The sequence below is a fragment of the Oncorhynchus mykiss genome, chromosome 12 (genome assembly GCF_013265735.2).
Source record: "Oncorhynchus mykiss isolate Arlee chromosome 12, USDA_OmykA_1.1, whole genome shotgun sequence".
NCBI classification, from domain to species: Eukaryota; Metazoa; Chordata; class Actinopteri; order Salmoniformes; family Salmonidae; genus Oncorhynchus; species Oncorhynchus mykiss.
The window spans coordinates 46,506,025-46,527,114 of record NC_048576.1 but is presented as its reverse complement, the minus strand read 5'-3'; the positions used below and the strand labels follow the sequence as shown (position 1 = coordinate 46,527,114).

The following is a 21,090-nucleotide window of genomic DNA, read 5'->3' as shown; positions in this document are numbered from 1 at the left end:
CGTCTCAGATTATTGCTTGGTATACTTTTTCCGTAAAGTTATTTTGAAATTTGACACAGCGGTTGCGGTTGCATTAAGGAGAGGTATATCTATAATTCCAATTTGTATTATCATCTACATTTATGATGAGTATTTCTGTTGAATCGATGTGGCAATGCAAAATCACTGGATGTTTTTGGAACTAGTGAACGTAACGCGCCAATGTAAACTCAGATTTTTTCATATAAATATGAACTTTATCAAACAAAACATACATGTATGGTGTAACATGAAGTGTCATCTGATGAAGATCATCAAAGGTTAGTGATTCATTTTATCTCTATTTGTGATTTTTGTGACTCTTTGGCTGGAAAAATGGCTGTGTTTATTCTGTGACTTGGTGGTGACCTAACATAATCGTTTGTGGTGCTTTTGCTGAAAAGCATATTTGAAATTGGACACTGGTGGGATTAACAAGATTACCTTTAAAATGGTATAAGATACATGTATGTTTGAGGAATTTTAATCATGAGATTTCTGTTGTTTTGAATTTGGTGCCCTGCACTTTCACTGGCTGTTGTCATATCATCCCGTTAACGTCATTGCAGCCCAAAAAGGTTTTTAATTAAATAAGTACCTTTTTGCCCGTGGCTTTCCATAAATTAAAAAACAAGAAAATGTTGCCATCTGGTTTGCTTAATATAAGGAATATTGAAATGATTGATACTTTCACTTTTGATACTTAAGTATATTTATTACTTTCATACTTTTACTCTAGTATAATTTTTGTGTGCTTTTTCCACCACTGGTAATAACACAAAAAACATTCTGGGCTGCTAATGTAAGAAATAATAAACAAAAAACAAAATACTTCAAAGTTGCTTAGGAGCTAGAAGCAGAGCTGCCACATCTGTCGGTGCCAGGTGTTTGTTTCAATTGTCTCTCAACTCTGGTCCACCTCGGATCCATATCAGATCGGAAATATATTTTTTTTCTTTTTATGACTGGATCATGTCTGGTTCGGGTGGGAATTTGGCGGATCCGATTCGGATCTGAGAAGAACTCTACTTCAGATGTCCTCCCTCAGTCCTGGAGATGGACAGTCCTGGAGTTTACCCCATGTCTCTGAAGATAAACTTGACTCTGGAAACTTTGTGCCTAGGAAGTGACCTACTACAGCTCAGTACCTCAGTAACCAATAACAACACTACCATACCTCAGTCCCTAGTAAGTACCCTACAGTCCCTTCTCCAGTTACGGTACAGTGCGGTACAGTGGTCCAACCATTGCCTAGGTGCCTTGTATTTATCTCTGAAAATAAAAGTCCTTGTTCGTTTGCTCTTTGGCGTCTTCTGGTGTACTCTGATTAAGATAACAGAAGCTCATGTCTCTTCATCTCATTTATTGGCAGAAGGCCTAATAATGGATTGTGTTAGGCCAAGAAAATTCTGTTCTATTCTACCATTTACTTACAATCTTCTAGTGTTTATATTGTTCACAGAGCTGGCTCCAACTCAGGCTCTGATTTGTATGGACCTTGTCAAAGAATGCCAATATTAGGTTCCCACAAAGTTTAATTGGTTGTTGGCAGTGATTCCTGGGCAAGATCACCCATGTGGGCTTTCTGAAACCACAAATACTGTCCTCGCATAATCAAATGCAATCAGCACAGCTTCAGTCCCTAGACCGCTTGGCCTCCTGTCACAGTAGAGTTGTCAGTTTTCTATGAAAATGTGATTGTTCTCCCAAATTGCTTAAATGTTTGCTTACCTTGACAGTAGTACAGTATATAGTCTAGGCCAGAAGACACCGCTATGTGCATATTGTATATTCAATATTTGTAATCTAGTTAATTGAATAGGCTATCTTACCTGGTTTAAATGGCATTGTCACCATGCAACCAGTCAGTGATATGTACTGCTCGGAAAACACAATGTGTATGAATTTGACCCTAGGGCCTATGCTCGGGTAGACCTATTCTTCATGGGCTTCCTGCTATACATCCCCACAACTCCCCTGCTTATGTATTAGAGATTTTGTACACGTGCCGTATGCATATATAGCCACGTGCTCAAGTGGAGTATTTCTAGGATCTGTATAATAGCTCATAATGTATTTATTCATGAATGATGTATTTTCACACTGCACAGACTTCATGTGGTGTCTTGGATTAAGTCGCTGGTCCACTGAAGTCAATAGTTTAGAGTTCATATTTTTTATGGGTTCTCTATGTATTAAGTTATACTGTGGACAGGTTAATGTATGACATGGTAAAATGGAATCATGGAAAAACAGCCGATTTTGGGAGTGTTCTCAGAATCAGTATTTCTCCAATGTTGTTCTTAGATTGAAATGTCATGCTTTATAATTTGTTACAAAAAATTATTATGAAAGCGGTATTGGCCCTCCTAAATTCACATGTACTTTTTTCCTACTGTATGTTATTGCAAGTTTCATATGTTTCCCCTTCAGTAACGAAAGCTACCTTTGATGAATATCATGTTGTTTGCATTGCTTGAGACCAAATATATTCCACACAAATCTCACCACCCTCCGCTCAATGTAACAAAACATTGGGGAATATAATGATAAAGTCCGAGAATCATGGTCTTGTCCGAGGTAACAACGCTTCACATCAACATTTTATCTTGTTTATTCACCGTGTTCACACACATCGTTGGGATTTGCATGTTCACAGCTGGATTCACAGAGCATCCCCAACATCTCTCCTCTGTGTTCTGAAAATATACCCCTATCTTTCCCAGTTATCGAGATGAGTGTGTATCAAGGCATTAGTACCCTGGTTGCCTACATTTTCCCTGTAAACACGCACACCTTCGTGCCAAAGCATGAAATTGTGTTGAGAATATGTAGTGTCGACATCTGCACACATGCTTATGTTGGGCAGAGGTTTTTTGTGCTGCAAATATTTTTAAAGGGATAGTTCAAGGGATATCCCTTTATCTACTTCCCAAGAGTCAGATTAACTCATGGATACCATTTTTAAGTTTCTGCGTCCAGTATGAAGGAAGTTTTGTGAGCCATTGATAACTAACATTTGCGCAATGACTGGAAGTCTATAAGTACAGCTAGCATGCATGCTGTTCACATAGACTTCCACTCATTGTGCTAATGCTATTAAGCAATTGCGCTAAAGCTAGTAGGCAGCTTCCTTCAAACTGAACGCAGAGACATAAAAATAGTATCCACTAGTTCACCTGACTCTAGGGAAATAAATAACCAAAACTATCTCTTTTAACCTCTACTACTTGACCTATTTAAATGTATTGAAATGACTTACATCCTCCCATTTCTTCCTGTTTCATGTTTACAAGTCAATAGCATTAGTATTCAGAATATCATGCTCTCTGGTTTGTTCTACAAGCCCCCCCGCCCCCCCTCACACACACACAAATCCAGAACTAATCCTACAATTCCCTGACTGACTAGGTTTGATGGTTTGTAGCTCATTTCCCCCATGCCAGCATAATGTAAATCATTTGCTTTTTGCAACAATTCCACAGGTATAAAATGCAAAAACACTTTGCCATGTTGGAAACTGCTGCGTGAGAGAGAGGGAGGGAAGAGGACAGTGAAAGTGTGAGAGGGATTGGTCAAGCAGTAAAGTGTGGAGACAGAGTGAAGACTGTAACTTGACACCATGAACCATCAGATCCTCCTTTCCACCCTCTCAGGGCTGGGCTTCTCAGGCTCTGCACACTGCTGGATTGCATCCTACCTGGCAGGTCACTTCTACCAGGTGGTATGGAGAGGATCTGTGTCTGCACTGCATGCTCTCACTACTGGTGTCCCCCAGGGCTCTGTTATAGGCTCTCTACTTTTTTCTCTTTACACCAAGTCACTGGGCTCCGTTATATCCTCACATAGTCTCTCCTATCATTGTTATGCGGATGACACTCAACTACTTTACTCTTTCCCCCCTTCTGACACCAAGGTGGCAGCACGCATCTCTGCGTACCTGGCAGACATCTCCGCTTGGATGTCTGCCCACAACCTTAAGCTCAACCTCTACAAGACAGAGCTGTTCTTCCTCCCGGAGAAGCCCTGTCCACTCCAAGACCTCTCCAGCACAGTTGACAACTCCGTGGCAGCGGCGTACGTAGGTGCTAATCCAGGCACTTGTCATCTCCCGTCTAGACTACTGTAACTCTTTGTTGGCGGTGCTCCTCGCTTATGTCATCAAACCCCTGCAACGTATCAAGGACGCCACAGCCTGCCTGATGTTCAACATTCCCAAGTTCTTCCATGTCACCCCAACCCTCCGCACACTCCACTGGCACGCTTCCTGTCGAGGCTCGCATCCTCTTCAAGACCCTGGTGCTTGCCTACGGAGAAGCAAGAAGAACTGCGACTCCCTACTCTCAGTCTAAGGTCAAACCCTACACCCCAACACGAGTACTTCGTTCTGCCACCTCTAATCTATTGGCCCTTCCACCCCTACAGAAGGGCAGCCCCCGATCAGTGTTTGTTGCTTAAGGTCTGTTTGAATAAATTACTTGCCTATCGACGTTCCTATAATATGTTTTCAGTCTCGTAATTACAATTATTTCTATAAATTCATATTGGGACAAACAATATTTAAAACATACTGTGGGAATACTATACAGCATGACACTCCATTCTATAGATTGGGTAGTCTAATACTATCTCAGCTTCCCTTAAAGTGGTTGTCTCTCAAAAGTGATGCAGGGCCCAGTTCTCACTGCAACCTGTGAGGCCACAATGCTCTCTGCTGCCAATGACTGGAACGAGCTGCAAAAATCTCTGAAGCTGGAGACTCATATCTCCCTCACTAGCTTTAAGCACCAGCTGTCAGAGCAGCTCACAGATCACTGCACCTGTACATAGCCCATCTGTAAACAGCCCATCTATCTACCTACCTCATCCGCATACAGTATTTATTTATTTATTTATCTTGCTCGTTTGCACACCAGTATCTCTACTTGCACATTCATCTTCTGCACATCTACCATTCCACTGTTTAATTGCTATATTGTAATTACTTCGCCACCATGGCCTATTTATTGTCTTTACTCCCTTATCTTACCTCATTTGCATTCACTGTATATAGACTTTTTGTTTTCTTTTGTTCTACTGTATTATTGACTATGTTTTGTTTATTCCATATGTAACTGTGTTGTTGTATGTGTCGAATTGCTATGCTTTATCTTGGCCAGGACGCAGTTGCAAATGAGAACTTGTTCTCAACTAGCCTACCTGGTTAAATAAAGTTGAAATGAAATAAAATAATGTTCTATTTCCATATAACATCTGCACCACAGAGAGGCTTTGTGTCGGCTGTTCTCATCCTCCTCTCCATCTCCTGATTCTGAATCGAGCTCTCTTCTCGGGTCCTGGAATCCCCTGGTGCCTCATGTCTCTCCAATACACAGTACACACTGCATCTTGATACAGCACATTGTAAACTAGTGTCTATGGCTGCAGCGGTCATAAACATTTGTCAGTCGGTTATTGTCATGCAAAAGACTGCCGGTGTCACGGTAATTGACCATTAATTAACATAAACAAGTTTAGCATCTCCAGGCCTCCATGCATACAGGCTGCATATAAGCCGCTGAAGCGCGCCTTATGTATTGTATAAGAGCACAATCGTTTTTTTTTTCGGGCTTGGCCTCATAAGACTATGCATATGCATAAGCTCTAATATGCGTATTGGTGTTTTTTAATTATATCATCACCTTCGAAAGCGCTACCCATTTCTTTATGTTAGGGTTTGAAACATCCACAACGACCATGTTTTCCACTCAGTTTCAACCTGCTGTTGAACTTCTTTCTTCAAATTGATAAAGTTAAAAAGTGACTTTAAAAGTACAATACTGTTTTTATGATAAGTATTGGATGTGATTTTCGATTGCATTGATGTCAAAGTAGTTAGAGGGACAATAGAGCCCTGAGTAAAAGGCCATTAGGACCTGATGGTTGTTAATAAGTTGGGTACTACCAAAGCATGTCCAGAGTGCATAAAAGGAGTTTACCGTGACTCTGCGGTCACGTGGAATTGTACTGCGGTCATGACTCAGGACTGCCGGTGTGGCGGTAATATGGTTACTGCAACAGTTTGACTAGTGTCCATGTCTTACTGTGCTCTACACAGTAGGCTGTGGGCTTAATTCAACCAATATCCTTAAATACCTGGGGCCCCATTATCAACATACTGAATACGTTGAAATATATTTGTTCTTAAACCAGTGTTTGGCGGAATACTCAGTTCAGATTGGCAGAAGGATGCATTCTTCACTTGTGTGAAAAAGTAATTCTGTTCACAATTGAGGCCCCTGGACTTTCCATTATGCTGCACTGTGACTGTGTTGCAATGCAAATTTGTTTTTAATACTGGAGTTATTGATGGTCTACCACTACTAAGCTCTTGCCATCCACCTGTTGATGTAAATGTTTTACTATACACTGTATATACAAAGTATGTGGACACCCCTTCAAATTAGTGGATTCGGCTATTTCAGCCACCCCCGTTGTTGACAGGTGTATAAAATCGAGCACACAGCCATGCAATCTCCATAGACAAACATTGGCATTAGAATGGCCTTACTGAAGAGCTAAGTGACTTTCAACGTGGCACCAGGATACCACCTTTCCAACAAGTCAGTTCGCCAAATGTCTGCACGGTTAGAGCCCCGGTCAACTGTAAGTGTTGTTATTGTAAAGTGGAAACGTCTAGGAGCGGCTGTGAAGTGGTAGGCCACACAAGCTCACAGAACGGGACCGCTGAGTGCTGAAGCACGTAGTGCGTAAAAATCGTCTGTCCTCGGTTGCAACACTCACTGCTGAGTTGCAAACTGCCTCTGGAAGCAGCGTTAGCACAAAACTGTTATTCGGAAGCTTCATGAAATGGGTGTCATGGCCGAGCAGCTGCACTCAAGCCTAAGAACACCATGCGCAATGCCAAGCGTCAGCAGGATTTGTGTAAAGTTCGCCGCCATTGGACTCTGGAGCAGCGGAAACGCGTTCTCTGGAATGATGAATCACGCTTCACCATCTGGCAGTCTGAAGGACAAATATGGGTTTGGCAGACACCAGGAGAACACTACCTGCCTGAATGCATAGTGCCAACTGTAAAGTTTGGTGGATGAGGAATAATGGTCTGGGGCTGTTTTTCATGGTTTTGGGCTAGGGCCCTTAGTTCCAATGAAAGGAAATCTTAACACTACAGCATACAATTACGTTCTAGACAATTCTGCGCTTCCAACTTTGTGGCAACAGTTTGGGGAAGGCCCTTTCCTGTTTCAGAATGACAATGCCCCGGTGCACAAAGCGAGGTCCATAGAGAAATGACTTGAGATCGGTGTGGAAGAACTTGACTGGCATGCACAGAGCCCTGACCTCAACCCCAGCACCTTTAGGATGATTTTTTTACGCTGAGTGCGAGCCAGGCCTAATCGTTCAACATCAGTGCCCAACATCTAGTGGAAAACCTTCCCAGAAGAGTGGAGGCTGTTATAGCAGCAAAGGGGGGACCAACTCCATACTAATGTCCATGATTTTGGAATGAGTTGTTCGACGAGCACGTATCCACATACACTACATGCACAAATGTATCTTCCCCATTCATTCGTTCCTATCCCTTTTGCTCTCTGCTGATTCGGCAGGGAGCAAAGGAGTGGTGATTCTGCCTTTTATCAAACACAGATACAAAAAAGGTCTTTCCGTAAACAACATGAATAGAGGTTCTGCCTTGAATTCTAAAATTATGCATTAGAAGGTGAGATACAATACTTTCCTTTTTAAAATAATGTTTATTTGATATACACACAGATATACTATATTCAAGGGGACAACACTAAAGCTCTGTGTGAGGGCCAAAGGGCAACAGCTTTTCAGTGCGTGATAAATCCTTTGTTTTTCATTCTGCCTAATACCCCATTTTTTGGTCTGCATTCCATCAACAATAAATTCAGTTGCATAAAACCATGGCAAGTTTGTCTTAGGGATTCTCAAAGCATTTTCTGATGATGAAACATGACAAGTTCAGATTAGTCTGAGAGAAATTCATTTATAGAGTTTGGTCAACTTGGATTCTATCTCTGAACCTAGTGGTTCAGCTAGTACGCCTGAAGATTTTGTCTTCCGTTATTGCCGGTCAGTGTTACGCAAGAGCCACTAGTTTGGCTGCCATAGAATAATATGTTGTGCAAATGTTCTGATCCTTGTTGATGGAGAATAATTTTATTTTGCCAACATGACAATTATCACTATATCAACTTAATTTACACAGTGATGTGTACAGTATGATTCATTTGTGTCGGGTGAAAGTATGTAGACTTGACCTTATGATCGCAATTTAAAATGAACGTTTGGCTTTAATCATTGTATGATATCTAATCATCATCTTCCGATGAACTCCCCCACCTGCAGGCAAACTTTGTGGGGGGGAAAAAAAAAAAGGTATGATCACTTTGTTTAAGCAGTCATCATAAGCTGTAGTACATGTTTTCTACAGATTCAGTTGAAAATCAAGTGCCATTTCATTTCCATACCCAACGTGTCTCACCAAAGCAGTGCAACTCTCAGCAGCTCTGAAGTTGACCCAGTGTTCTTTAGTAGAAGAGGCTTCAAACACTGTTCTACACAGTTACGCCCACCCACTTATGGTTGAGAAGGATCAGGATGAATTTGGAGCTGCTCTGGTCTGCCCTTGCAATGTTCTCGTAATCTTTATCAAGAGGGTGGAGTTTGGCTGGAGTGTTGGACAAATCTCCATTAAAGGGTCTCTTACATCCTGGAATAGGCCTATGTTTTACCTGAACTCTCTTTTCCACGTGGCCACTTTTTCCAGTAGTGCGTTATCACACAATGCAACATTTTAGTTTTAAATCAAATTCCTCGAGTATAATTGATTAAGCCATAGTTATGAAACATCTCTGTGAAATGTATTTGGATTTAATGTTGACTCTGAACTGTGACAGTTAATCGATTAAAATGTCTCTTTTAAATTGCATTCCAATATTCCAAATCAAAGAGCATACTGTAACAGAACCTATAGCAAGTGAGGTTGGAAATGTACCAGTGTCCATCTAACACTATTTTTGGTCCTGCTTTATTTTAAGTGCATCTTACAGAGGTTTCATTAAACCTTCTTATAGGCTTCATAAGCACTACATAGATGTTTCACAAATCATCTATACCTGCATATAATACTCTCTAAAGATTCACAATGTATTTGTTCACATGTATTAATAATTTATAGAGCATGAAAAACAGTTATAGATGAACTGTAACTGATTTATGTGGTGCTTATAAAGCCTATACAAATGCTTTATAAAGCCTTCATAAGATACACTTCCAATAAAGCGGGACCACATTTTTTAAAAGAACCTTCAGAATCTCCTTTAGATAGATAAGATGGCCTCTTCAGTTTTCCAGATACGTAAGCTAGCTTCTTCTTCAACGTTAAACTCCAGATAGAAAGCAACACGTTTGGCACCATTTGCAACCATCTCGTCAACCTATTTAACATCAACATGTCCCACAAATATTGTTGCCTGTTTGTCACCTCACTCGAATATTGATTTCAAAAGAAACTCTGTCCATCAACTCTCTCCCATCTTGCCTCGGTGAACGAGGGCAATGGACATGGGCATTTTTTTATTTTGTTTCTTGGGTCTTTGTTTTCCTTGTGTAAAGATTGGGAAAGTGAATGTAATTGTGCACTTGTAAGTACTGTCAAGGATCAAAGAGAGAAATCCTCCCGAGGGATTGTCAGAAATAGATTATGAATTAATTTGCTCTCATTCAGTATTTTCCCTTAAAAAATGTTCGCCCCACACCACTGTCACGTGAATGACTTAATATCTTAATTGTATTCAATCACTCAAACGTCATGGAAAAGGGGTTCTTTTTTATTTCTCAATTGTGACAAGAACAGACCCCAAAAGAGGGCAAATGTATTTTTGAGGATGTTAGTTATTTTTTCTATAGTTTTTGATAAGATACTTTATTTCTGTAATGTACATTTTGAATGGCAGGTTGACGGATTGGTTAGTCAGGTGATTTGTTGATAAATGGATTACATGACTTGCCTGACTCCTGTCAAACTCAAATAAGACTCCTGTCATGTGGGCTCATGATCTTTTAAGTGAGATTAAAGTCACTCTTATGGATGTCTAAATTATCAATGTGTTCGATTCATCACTGTTTGCATTCTGAGCAGGCACCATGGAAAATGTCTGCTCTTGGAGCAGGTGTCTTTGAAAAACACACACAATCAATGTTTGTGGCCAATTTAAGCACATGCTTTGCCACAAGGCAATTCAAGTCACAATAAAATGGACTCATAAAAACACTAACGGGGTGTAAAGGGGTATTTCACCACTTTAAAATTAATTCATTATCTCACGCACCATGCAAAAAATACTATTTTTTAACGTTATGTAGTTAAAGGTAAGAAAAAATATCCAACGAAATTTCAGTGATTCTCAGAAACAGTAACCACTTTCCACCCAGGGGGAGGTTGTTTGCCCACTCTCTATGTAGTTGTGACACTCGTTTTTGATAATGATTTTGGATTTAAATTAAGACCCAGCATAAGTGGTTGTGGAGATTGAACCCACAACCACCTGGGCTGTAATATGTGAGGAATGTTACTACTCAGATACAACATTTTTCAATTCTTAATTGTTACTTTGTTGATCGTAGTTATTCAGCACCTGTTTCTCTAGAGATTATTTGGTGAGAAGGTGACCTGGCATACTGACCTGGCACACTGAATTGTCTCACTGCTCATTCCAAACATGGTTTTTAAGCTGCTGGGGATTTAGGAAGTGCTGGTTAGTTCCCGATTCTCTCCCTTTCTGTGACACACAAAACTCTCACTCCCTCTCTCACTCGGAGCTATTCACTTCTCTCTCACACACTCCTGGGCACACACACACTTACATTTACGGTTGTGGTCCCTCAGAGACGCACATTTTCTCTTTCACTCCACAGCTTGCACACACGCACACACACTTATTTTCTGCAATATCTGCCTCTTCCTGCCCTTTCTCTCACACACACACGGCAGAGCCTCCTTCCTGCTGACAGATGGATGGGGACTAATAGCATAATTAAGTACCCGCACCGGAGGTTCCTGTTTACTGCTCAGTTGCTAAGCAGTGACATCAGCTGATCCCTCCTCCTTCCTCACTAAGACCTCCCTCCCTTACACACACACACACACACACACACACACACACACACACACACACACACACAGCTGCACATAGGGTGTAGAGTAGAGGTAGAGGGAGAGAGGGATGTAGAGAGAGAGGGAGCACGGTAGAGAGTGCAGGCAGGCAGCATTGTGTGTGAGGCAGACCGACAGCATGGTTAGAGCTTGCAGGGTGGACCAGCCACGGCTCTCCATGTAGCCCAGAGCAGCGCAGGCTAGAAGGGGGGAGTCCGAGGCGCCACCAGGACCTACTCATCTCACTCACCACCAGGAGCTCTCTCTCCACTGGGGCTTCAGGCTTTTTCTTTAGGGATAGACTTCAGAGGAACAACTTAAAAAGAGAAAAAACATTCCATAACATTTTTGTCTGGCTGACTTTGGTGCTATTAGTTTACTTTTCGAGAAGCCTTTTTTTGTTTTGGGAGGCACCTGGGGAATTGTTATTGTTTTGACTGGGTCTTGACTGGGCTGGGTGGGAGCTCCAAGGGATCGCATGCATGACACAACGCAAAGGCGAGAAGACCACCATCAGCATCCAGGAGCACATGGCCATTGATGTGTGCCCTGGCCCCATCCAGCCCATCAAGCAGATCTCTGACTACTTCCCCCGCTATCCGCGGGGTCTCCCCCCCACAGTACCCCCCGTCCTGATCCGGGCCAGCTCGCTGCGCTCGTCCTCGGCCAGCCACAACTCTGGGGATGACCCGGCATGCTCCCACACCGATGACGACCCAGGCCGGGCCTTTGGCGGTGCTGCCGCCGCCCTGTCACACGCAGCAACCGGCAAGAAGGAGGAGGAGCCGGACATGGAAGGCTATGACTCTGACGACTCAAGTGAGTAGAGACAATTTCTCTCTCGTTTTTGTCCTCTTCTTCTTCCTTCGTTCCTTTCTTCAATGTCTGGTTGCTGAGTAACCGTAAGGTGTGGCTGAGTCTTTTTTTACCTCTTCCTTTTCTCCCAATCTCTCCTCCTTTTCCTTCTATAGTACCTGTGGTTGCCGAGGGCCGGTGTGTCTGTGTGTCTTCCTCTCTGTGGCGTAGCTAACTCTCTGACTGTTGAGAGCCAACTGTTGCTGTCGCAGAAAGGCTGTTGCTTCCCTTTCCTGCTTGCTACATTACACTCATACACTCCTACACTATAGACTCCCGTTGTACCATAAGGACAGGTTTTTTTGTGATGTGATTATGCATGTGATGATTAAAGGCTGGGCTCATATCCCAGTTTTGTGCTGAGGCTTCTCAGCTGGGTGATTCATGCCTTCTCTGACTAGCTTTAAATTAGCAGGCAGGATATATGCAGTGGGCTCCGGTCGGATTTGTGGGCGTGCTGTCGAGTCTCGGCAAGAGGGCTGTTTACATCCACACGCGAGCAGCCGGCCAAACAGCGAGGCTGGCAGGCTCCTGTTGTGTGTGTCTGTGTGCGTCTGCATGTGACACGTATGAGTTATTAGTATATGTGTGTGCACGCACGTGCAAGCTACTGTTGTGTGTGTGTGTGAGACGTGTGTGCATCTGCCCCAGTCAGGTCACTGTTGTCACCGGCCAAGGCAATGCACCTTCTTTGACGAGTACATTTCTTTATTTCTTCTGTCTTACAGTGAGTGGTTGTCGTGGCACCTACTGCTGGCATGCTCTAATAGCAAAACCCTTATAAGAGCACTGATCACCATTGACAACGTTAAACAGAAGCTTCCCTGTTGATGACTGTGCAGGGTGATGTGTAAGTGTCACCTAAGCATGTCACTCTTACAGCATTTTGCAATGGTCTCCAGATCAGTTTTCATTTTCTTCCAATTTCTATCCAATGGGTGCCAATGGGCCTTTTCGACACTATAGTGAATACAGGTTAGTGTGACAGCAGGGCAGTCCACTAAAGGTTTAATCCATGCAAAGTGAAGTGCTCTGTTGGAACGCGGAGGTCTTAGGGATGCCCTGCCTATCCTATAATCCTGCACCGGATTGGGGGATGGAATGGCAACGCCACGGAGTGGGTGGACTAGACCAGTTTTGACAGATGTTGAACTATGCCCTTGCGGATAGCACAAAGCTCTCTTATGGAGAGGAGACAGGAACATGAAGCTGCACTCAACTTGAAAGTAGCCCTGATTTGACGTGGAATTAAGCCCTTCTTCAACTGTTATATAATGGCTTACATTGTCGAGGACAAAATATTTTGTACATTTACAGTATGGTGAGAACAACTAGGGCTTGTTGTGTTTATAAGTGCAATAGTGCGTGTAGGTTCGATACAGACTGTAAAGCAATGCCAGGTCCAAGTACCTTTGACAATGGACTAGATAGGCAACCAGTAGTATTGGTATGGTATGTGGTATTGCGGCTGAGATCATATGCTTTAGTCTGTTGCTGTATTAATTTGGAACCATTAGATCTGTCTTGGGCAGAATGGTAGAAACCTATCAGTGCTCCATTATGGCCAAAAGTTGAATAGAGGTTATAAGCTATTGCTAATATTATATACCTCATCTGCTGCTGTATGAACTCGGAACAATTAAATCTGACTGTCTTGGAAAGAATGGAGAAATGTATTAGCCTGTGTTACTACTTCACCCCGAGTGCACTGGGCCAGAACACTTGTGTTGAAGCAGACGTTTTCTAGCCACAATCCTCCTGGGCACCGTTTCACTGAGGAAGCATAAAGAAGCACACATTAGCAACATGAAGGAGCAAATTCATTGTAATCAAGCTGTGTGTTGTGTGATATGTGCAGTACAAATAGGGCAATTAGAAAGACACATTTGCAGCAACATGTGATTGGCACAGAAACCCACAATGAAGGACTCATACTCAGACTACCTCGGAGGTACTCAAACTACCTCGGATAATCAAGGTAGGAGGTAGTTGAAAGGCAGCAAGTGCGTTTATTTTGGCAAGATGTTGTCCTTGATGCTTTCTCACTTCAATATTTAACTAATGTCTCACCACCTTGACATACTGCTTATAAACTTAGCCAAAAAATAAACGTCCTCTCACTGTCAACTGTGTTTATTGTGTAAATATTTTTATGAACAAAAGATTCTACAACTGAGACATAAACTGAATAAGTTCCTCAGACATGTGAATCACAGAAATTGAATAATGTGTCCCTGAACAAAGGAGGGGTCAAAATCAGAAGTAACAGTCAGTATCTGGTGTGGCCACCAGCTGCATTAAGTACTGCAGTGCATCTCCTCCTCATGGACTGCACCAGATTTGCCAGCTCTTGCTGTGAGATGTTACCCCACTCTTCCACCAAGGCACCTGCAAGTTCCCGGACATTTCTGGGGAGAATGGCCCTAGCCCTCACCCTCCAATCCATCAGGTCGCAGACGTGCTCAATGGGATTATGATCCGGACTCTTCGCTGGCCATGGCAGAACACTGACATTCCTGTCTTGCAGGAAATCATGCACAGAACGAGCAGTATGGCTGGTGGCGTTGTCATGCTGGAGGGTCATGTCAGGATGAGCCTGCAGGAAGGGTACCACGTAAGGGAGGAGGATGTCTTCTCTGTAATGCACAGCGTTGAGATTGCCTGCAATGACAACAAGCTCAGTCCGATGATGCTGTGACACACAACCCCAGACCATGACGGATCCGCCGCCTCCAAATCGATCCCGCTCCAGAGTACAGGCCTCGGTGTAACGCTCATTCCTTTGATGATAAACGCTAATCCAACCATCACCCCTGGTGAAATGAACCGCAACTCGTCAGTGAAAAGCACTTTTTGCCAGTCCTGTCTGGGTCCAGAGACGGTGGGTTTGTGCCCGTAGGCGACGTTGTTGCCGGTGATGTCTGGTGAGGACCTGCCTTACAACAGGCCTACAAGCCCTCAGTCCAGCCTCTCTCAGCCTATTGCGGACAGTCTGAGCACTGATGGAGGGATTGTGTGTTCCTGGTGTAACTCGGGCAGTTGTTGTTGCCATCCTGTACCTGTCCCGCAGGTGTGATGTTCGGATGTACCGATCGGCTGTCCGTCCTGTCTCCCTGTAGCGGTGTCTTAGGCGTCTCACAGTATGGACATTGCAATTTATTACCCTGGCCACATCTGCAGTCCTCATGCCTCCATGCAGCATGCCTAAGGCACGTTCACACAGATGAGCAGGGACCCTGGGCATCTTTCTTTTGATGTTTTTCAAAGTCATTAGAAAGGCCTCTTTAGTGTCCAAAGTTTTCATAACTGTGACTTAATAGTTAACAATTACTTAATTGCCTTCCGTCTGTAAGCTGTTAGTGTCTTAACGACCATTCCACAGGTGAATGTTCATTAATTGTTTATGGTTCATTGAACAAGCATAGAAAACAGTGTTTAAACCATTTACAATGAAGATCTGTGAAGTTATTTGGATTTTTACGAATTATCTTTGAAAGACAGGGTCCTGAAAAAGGGACATTTATTTTTTTGCTGAGTTTATTATAGGTCAATTTCGATTTGAACAACCAACATCAAATTGGTAAGCCAAGGTAACAGACAGTCAACTGCAGTCATGCACTGACTATTGTCTATAATTAAAGTCCTCTGCAATGCTGTCAAAATCTTATATTGAATCATCATCTGGCATGTGTGCTGTCACCAACCTATTCGGGAGCAACTCGCTTCCAGTATCGTGTCTAAAGACATCCAACATGCTTCCCAGCTGAAACAGTTAGGAAGTTTTAGTACGTTTTGGACTTCATTAAGTGTTTTTTCTGCTGGCTCACAAATACATTTCTCGAGGCCAGCTGAAGTTTGGGAGCTGACGTGTACGCCCCTTCGTCCGTGATTGGTCAACTGTAGGGATTCTTTTTGCTCTGACATGCATTGTCAACTGTGGGAACTTATATAAACAGGTGTGTGCCTTTCCAATTGAAGGGATTATCCGTAGAACTCCGAGACAGGATTGTGTCGAGGCACAGATCTGGGGAAGGGTATCAAAAAATACCTGCAACATTGAAGGTCCCCAAGAACACAGTGGCCTCCATCATTCTTAAATAGAAGCAGATTGGAACCACCAAGACTCTTGCTAGAGCTGGTCACCTGGCCAAACTGAGCAATCGGGGGAGAAGGGCCTTGATCAGGGAGGTGACCAAGAACCCGAAGTATACTCTGAAAGAGTTCCAGAGTTCCTCTGTGGAGATGGTAGATACTTCCAGAAGGACAACCATCTCTGTAGCACTCCACCAATCAGGCCTTTATGGTAGAGAGGCCGGACGGAAGCCACTCCTCAGGAAAAGGCACATGACAGCCCACTTGCAGTTTGCCAAAAGGCACCTAAAAACTTTCAGACCATGAGAGACCAGATTCTCTGATTTAGATGAAACCAAGATTGAACTCTTTGGCCTGTCGTCTGGAGAAAACCTGGCACCATCTTTACGGTGAAGCATGGTGGTGGCGGCATCATGCTGTGGGTATGTTTTTCAGCAGCAAGGACTGAGAGACTAGTCAGGATCGAGGCAAAGATGAACGAAGCAAAGTACAGAGAGATCCTTGATGAAAACCTGCTCCAGAGCGCTCAGAACTTCATTCTTGTGTGAAGGTTTACCTTCCAAAAGGACAATGACCCTATGCACACAGCCAAGACAAAGCAGGAGTAGTTTTGGGACTCTCTGAATGCCCTTGCCCAGCCCAGACTTGAACCTGATTGAACATCTCTGGAGAGACCTGAAAATCGCTATATATAATATGCTAAATGCCATTCGTCTTTGACAAATATAATGTACAATCATTAATATTAATTTCTAAAGGCTTGATTTTGTCAACATCCTCGAGGCACTATTTGTTCAGATAGGAGACAAAAGACCAGTGCCTGATGCTCACTGCAACATCACCCACCTTAACATTTGAGCGAAGGCATTGAGCATTTTGATACCATTTAACTATAAGTTATTTTATTTTTTCAAACCTGGAGATTTAAAAAAAATTATACATTTGGCATTATTTCGAAGTAGTCTAGTCAAATTCCGACCATAGGAATGTTCAGGGAATTATTTTATTAACACTTCTTCATGTGCCATTGAAACCAGTAGGCAATTTTTCTCATATCAACTTTCTTTAGTTGTCTAGCAGCCAAAGACCCAATCCTAGTCATATTGGCAACCCATGCTCTTTCAACATTTAAAAAATGATTTTTCTTTCTGTCACATCACACCTCTAGCATTTTGTAGTGTGCTTTTGAGTACATTTTTTCCCGCTAATTGCATTTTGGAAAATGAGCAGCCTACTGCTGTGTGCATTGATGCGCTTACAATGTGAAGAAATAATAGTTTGTCAACATTAAGTTAAACGTAGATGATGATTTTTTTACATTTAGCAGATGCTCTTATCCAGAGCGACTTACAGGAACAATTAAGGTTAAGTGCCTTGCTCAAGTGCACGTCAGCAGATTTTTCTCCTAGACAGCTCAGGGATTCGAACCAGCACCCTTTCGCTTACTGGCCCAACGCTCTTAAACACTTTGCTACTTGCATCAGCCTCATTGCTTTTTCATTTTCTTTTCATGTACAATAGTTCTATGAATTTGGGATCTATCCTCCCACAACTTTCTGTCCCAAAGTCTGTTTGGAAGATATTCCTCGCACAGAACGACAAGCTGACCAATAGAATATGTCAACTGTTATACTATGGGGGATAGTAGAAGGACATAGGCAAGTGCTCTTGCTTTTCGTTAATCATCTATTTGGCTGAGGAAAAGTACGTCTGGACGGTTCTTCTAACATCTTCAATGTGCACCCCAGAATTGACGCGCGCTGTTCTATCCCCGATGTCTCTTTCTTCACTTGTATTTTGGATCTGTCAGGCCTGTGATAAGGAGGCGACCAGAGCCATGTGAGTGAAAGATGCTTAAGCACGGCGATTGGCCGCAGGGAGAAGGTAATTATAATTATTATATTCAGCCCAAGGACACAGCGGCCACTTTGGCCGCAAGGCATGGATTATTTTTTTTGAGCACTACAGTCACACAAGCGGGCATTGAAGGTGTACTGCCCGGTTAAATTAGGGAAATTTGAGGCCTGCGCCCAGTTAAGTTGTGCTTGAGAGCATTTTTTTACTCTAAATTGTTACGAGTGAGAAGTAGATGTCATTGTTGCAATAGTTTGTGAGTGGGCAACATATATTATCATCTTAAATGTACATTTATTTCGGCAAATAAACTTTTAAATTAACTATTTTCTCTAATGTGGACAGTTTGTTACTACTGTACCTTAACAGGTTGCATTTTCACCCTATGAAATTGAGTGGAATTACACCACCTTTTTACCCCAGATTGCTGATTTTAGGATAAAGGTTTACAGTCATCACGCTGACATAGAATGGCTTAGAATAGATCAATATATTTGGTATATTTGGTTTTGTACCATTGATTATGTTATGAGCCGGCATCAGTATGACTCTATAAAAGTCGCAGGCCACACACCAATATACGGATTTGACAGTCAAACTAACACTTAAGTAACAGCCAACCTTTGTCACTGTTAATATCCTATGCCATGTTGTGATTTGTTGAAGTTAAAAAGTGGTTTGTTCCCTTTTACATGATGGCAGCCTTCCGAAATCAACATCCGACATTCCAAATTATAGACAAAAGCCTTCTGCAAGTTCTCATCTAACAACCATGTGTAGGTTATTCCAAATTTCCGTGTTGGCTTTGAATAGTGTTAGTTTAAACAGCACTTCACCTAAATGTTTGCCCCCCCCCCCTACTATTTATTTCAGCGGAAGTGATTAACAAAAATGTGTTGCATTACACTTACCAATTTGGCGACCCACTTGAATCAAAATGCAACACTTCAAAATGTAGCTGTCTTCCGGAAATTGGTGTACACATTTTTCCCAGATTCCGTGTGTTTTCCGAGCATTGTAAATGTTTTTACAGGACGTACAACCTTAGCTCTCCCTTCGTGCGTAATTGATTTCAACATGATCATTTATGAGTGATTGACAAAACAGTGTAACGTAAACATTGCCTTGGTCTGTACAATTAACCTTATTTTAGCGCCCCAAAAACGTAATACTTCCATATCAACTGTAATGTCAATACAATTGTAAAGCACAATTTCTCCCCTTTCCAGAATAATCAATTACATGACCCCACGCTGCCTGTTTCTGCATAATTCAACAAGGCAATGAGCTCCATCGGGTCTTTAAAAAAATGGCGGGTGGGGAAGCGAAACAAATGCATGATAGTGAGAAGGAGAGATGTTGTGTGGGAAAATTGCTTTTTTTCCACTCGATCTGTCTCACTTATCACCTTATCACCTCTAAAATGTAAATAAAACACTATAAAGAGTTTATATAATGTGTCATTACATACCTATTTGAAGGTTTGTGTCAAATTTGAATCGGGTTTTTAGGGCGGTGCTAAAGTGATCTTAGAAGTAAACAGCGGCTTTGAGAATGATGACCACATGCAATGATGACGCAAAAAAATGACTAGGTATCCCCACCTTACCCCCGTCACTGTCCATTTCTGATCTCTTGGAGAGAGATTGTAAGACAGAAATAGTTGCTTTATGCGTGCTGTACGTTACGACATGACACGTCACGATGTAACGGAGGGTCAGATTTTTCAACTTTTCTCCAATACTATAGAGCCATTACCATGTCGATCAACGCTTGAATAGAAACGTAGTTCACACCCCAGATTTTGAAGTCAACACAGTCGCTACAGACCCATTTAGTTTTCTTTGTAGGAATGTTGCGGTTGCGCACATTTGTACAGAGTGGGGTGAGTTTATGTTAGCGTTTCTCTTTCTGTTTTGGTGACCCCCGTATCAAAATGCGCATTCTGAAATGTAGCTGTCTCTTTTTCAGCAGGTTGTCCTCCATCCAGTGATGTAAAAATATCTCCGGTTTTAACAGCACATTCCACCCATGTGCAGTTTTAAAAAAAAAACAAGTAATATGATTGCTATTGTCGCACATGTATGTGTAGAGAGTACTGTGTAGAGAGTACATTTTATGTTTAGGTTTTCAATATATCATATGCATAATGTTCATGCAATTTATAACTGTGTTTAGATATTGGGCTCTTTATCAAAATGTCTTGTCAACAGGAAGCAGCAACATCATCATTTTCAACTTACATTTTACGAATATAAGTTGAACTTTCAACATTAATTTACAATTGTTTTATACATAATCAGGTAACAACTGTTGAATAAGTCCAAATATTGTGATTGATTTATTGTGATGATATACCAGAAATCACCAAAACTGGTTTGCATGGCCTACAATAATACTGCACGTCTCTGGTTCTTGTCCTGTGTTTGGTAAGGACTGCACCACACCATGGTAGGAATGGAATCGGACCGAGACCACACATTTAGAGCGAACCACGGTGTGTTGTTTAGTGCGCTCCCGTGTGCAGATAGTATTCACACCAGTCCAAACTAACATAACTGAGGGGGAAAACATGCCAGAGTTCGGAAAAAACTCTCCAAACCAATTTGGTGTGAAAGACCCGTAAGAGACCACATTTTAGAATAGATTAACACAGTAAAAACAGCATCAGCATGATTTAGCTAGTGTTTGTAGCTATTGAAGCTATCCATGTGGATTGCAGTGAGTGAGAGGCCAAAGGAAGGAGGGTAGTATATCCCTATAGGGTTAAGACCGGGAATGGAAATGTTCATTACAGAACTGTACAGTATTTATGCAAATGGTGGATGAGCCATGCTGTACACTAATGCAATTTCCTCCTTAATGCTTAGCTGGGTAAGTTATTGGGAGGTGAGATGGTAAATTAAGAGCGTCAAGACTTGCTTATTGTTATAGCCAGATAAGTGGATCAACATACAGATGTAGACTGAACTGTTCATCTAAGAATAGATGTAAAAAAGTAATAAATTCAAGGAAAAACCAAAGACTAGGATTTGCTTAGACCAGTGTCTTATGTGAGATCTCTCTGGCATGGGAAGAGGGGTTTAAGT

General features: G+C 42.2%; 1 protein-coding gene across 3 annotated transcripts in view; it reads left to right on the top strand.

The window, feature by feature from the left end:
- The window catches only part of LOC110537698 (double C2-like domain-containing protein beta), a 307,080-nt gene that overhangs the window by 162,467 nt on the left and 123,523 nt on the right, over positions 1-21,090 (top strand). For 2 of the 3 annotated variants that reach the window (XM_021623935.2, XM_036937658.1), the window contains one exon: positions 11,822-12,019. In XM_021623935.2, the coding sequence (XP_021479610.2) occupies positions 11,822-12,019 (198 nt within the window). Of the gene's footprint in view, positions 1-11,274; positions 12,020-21,090 lie in introns of those variants that run through there. The other variant, XM_021623936.2, reaches the window with a different exon arrangement.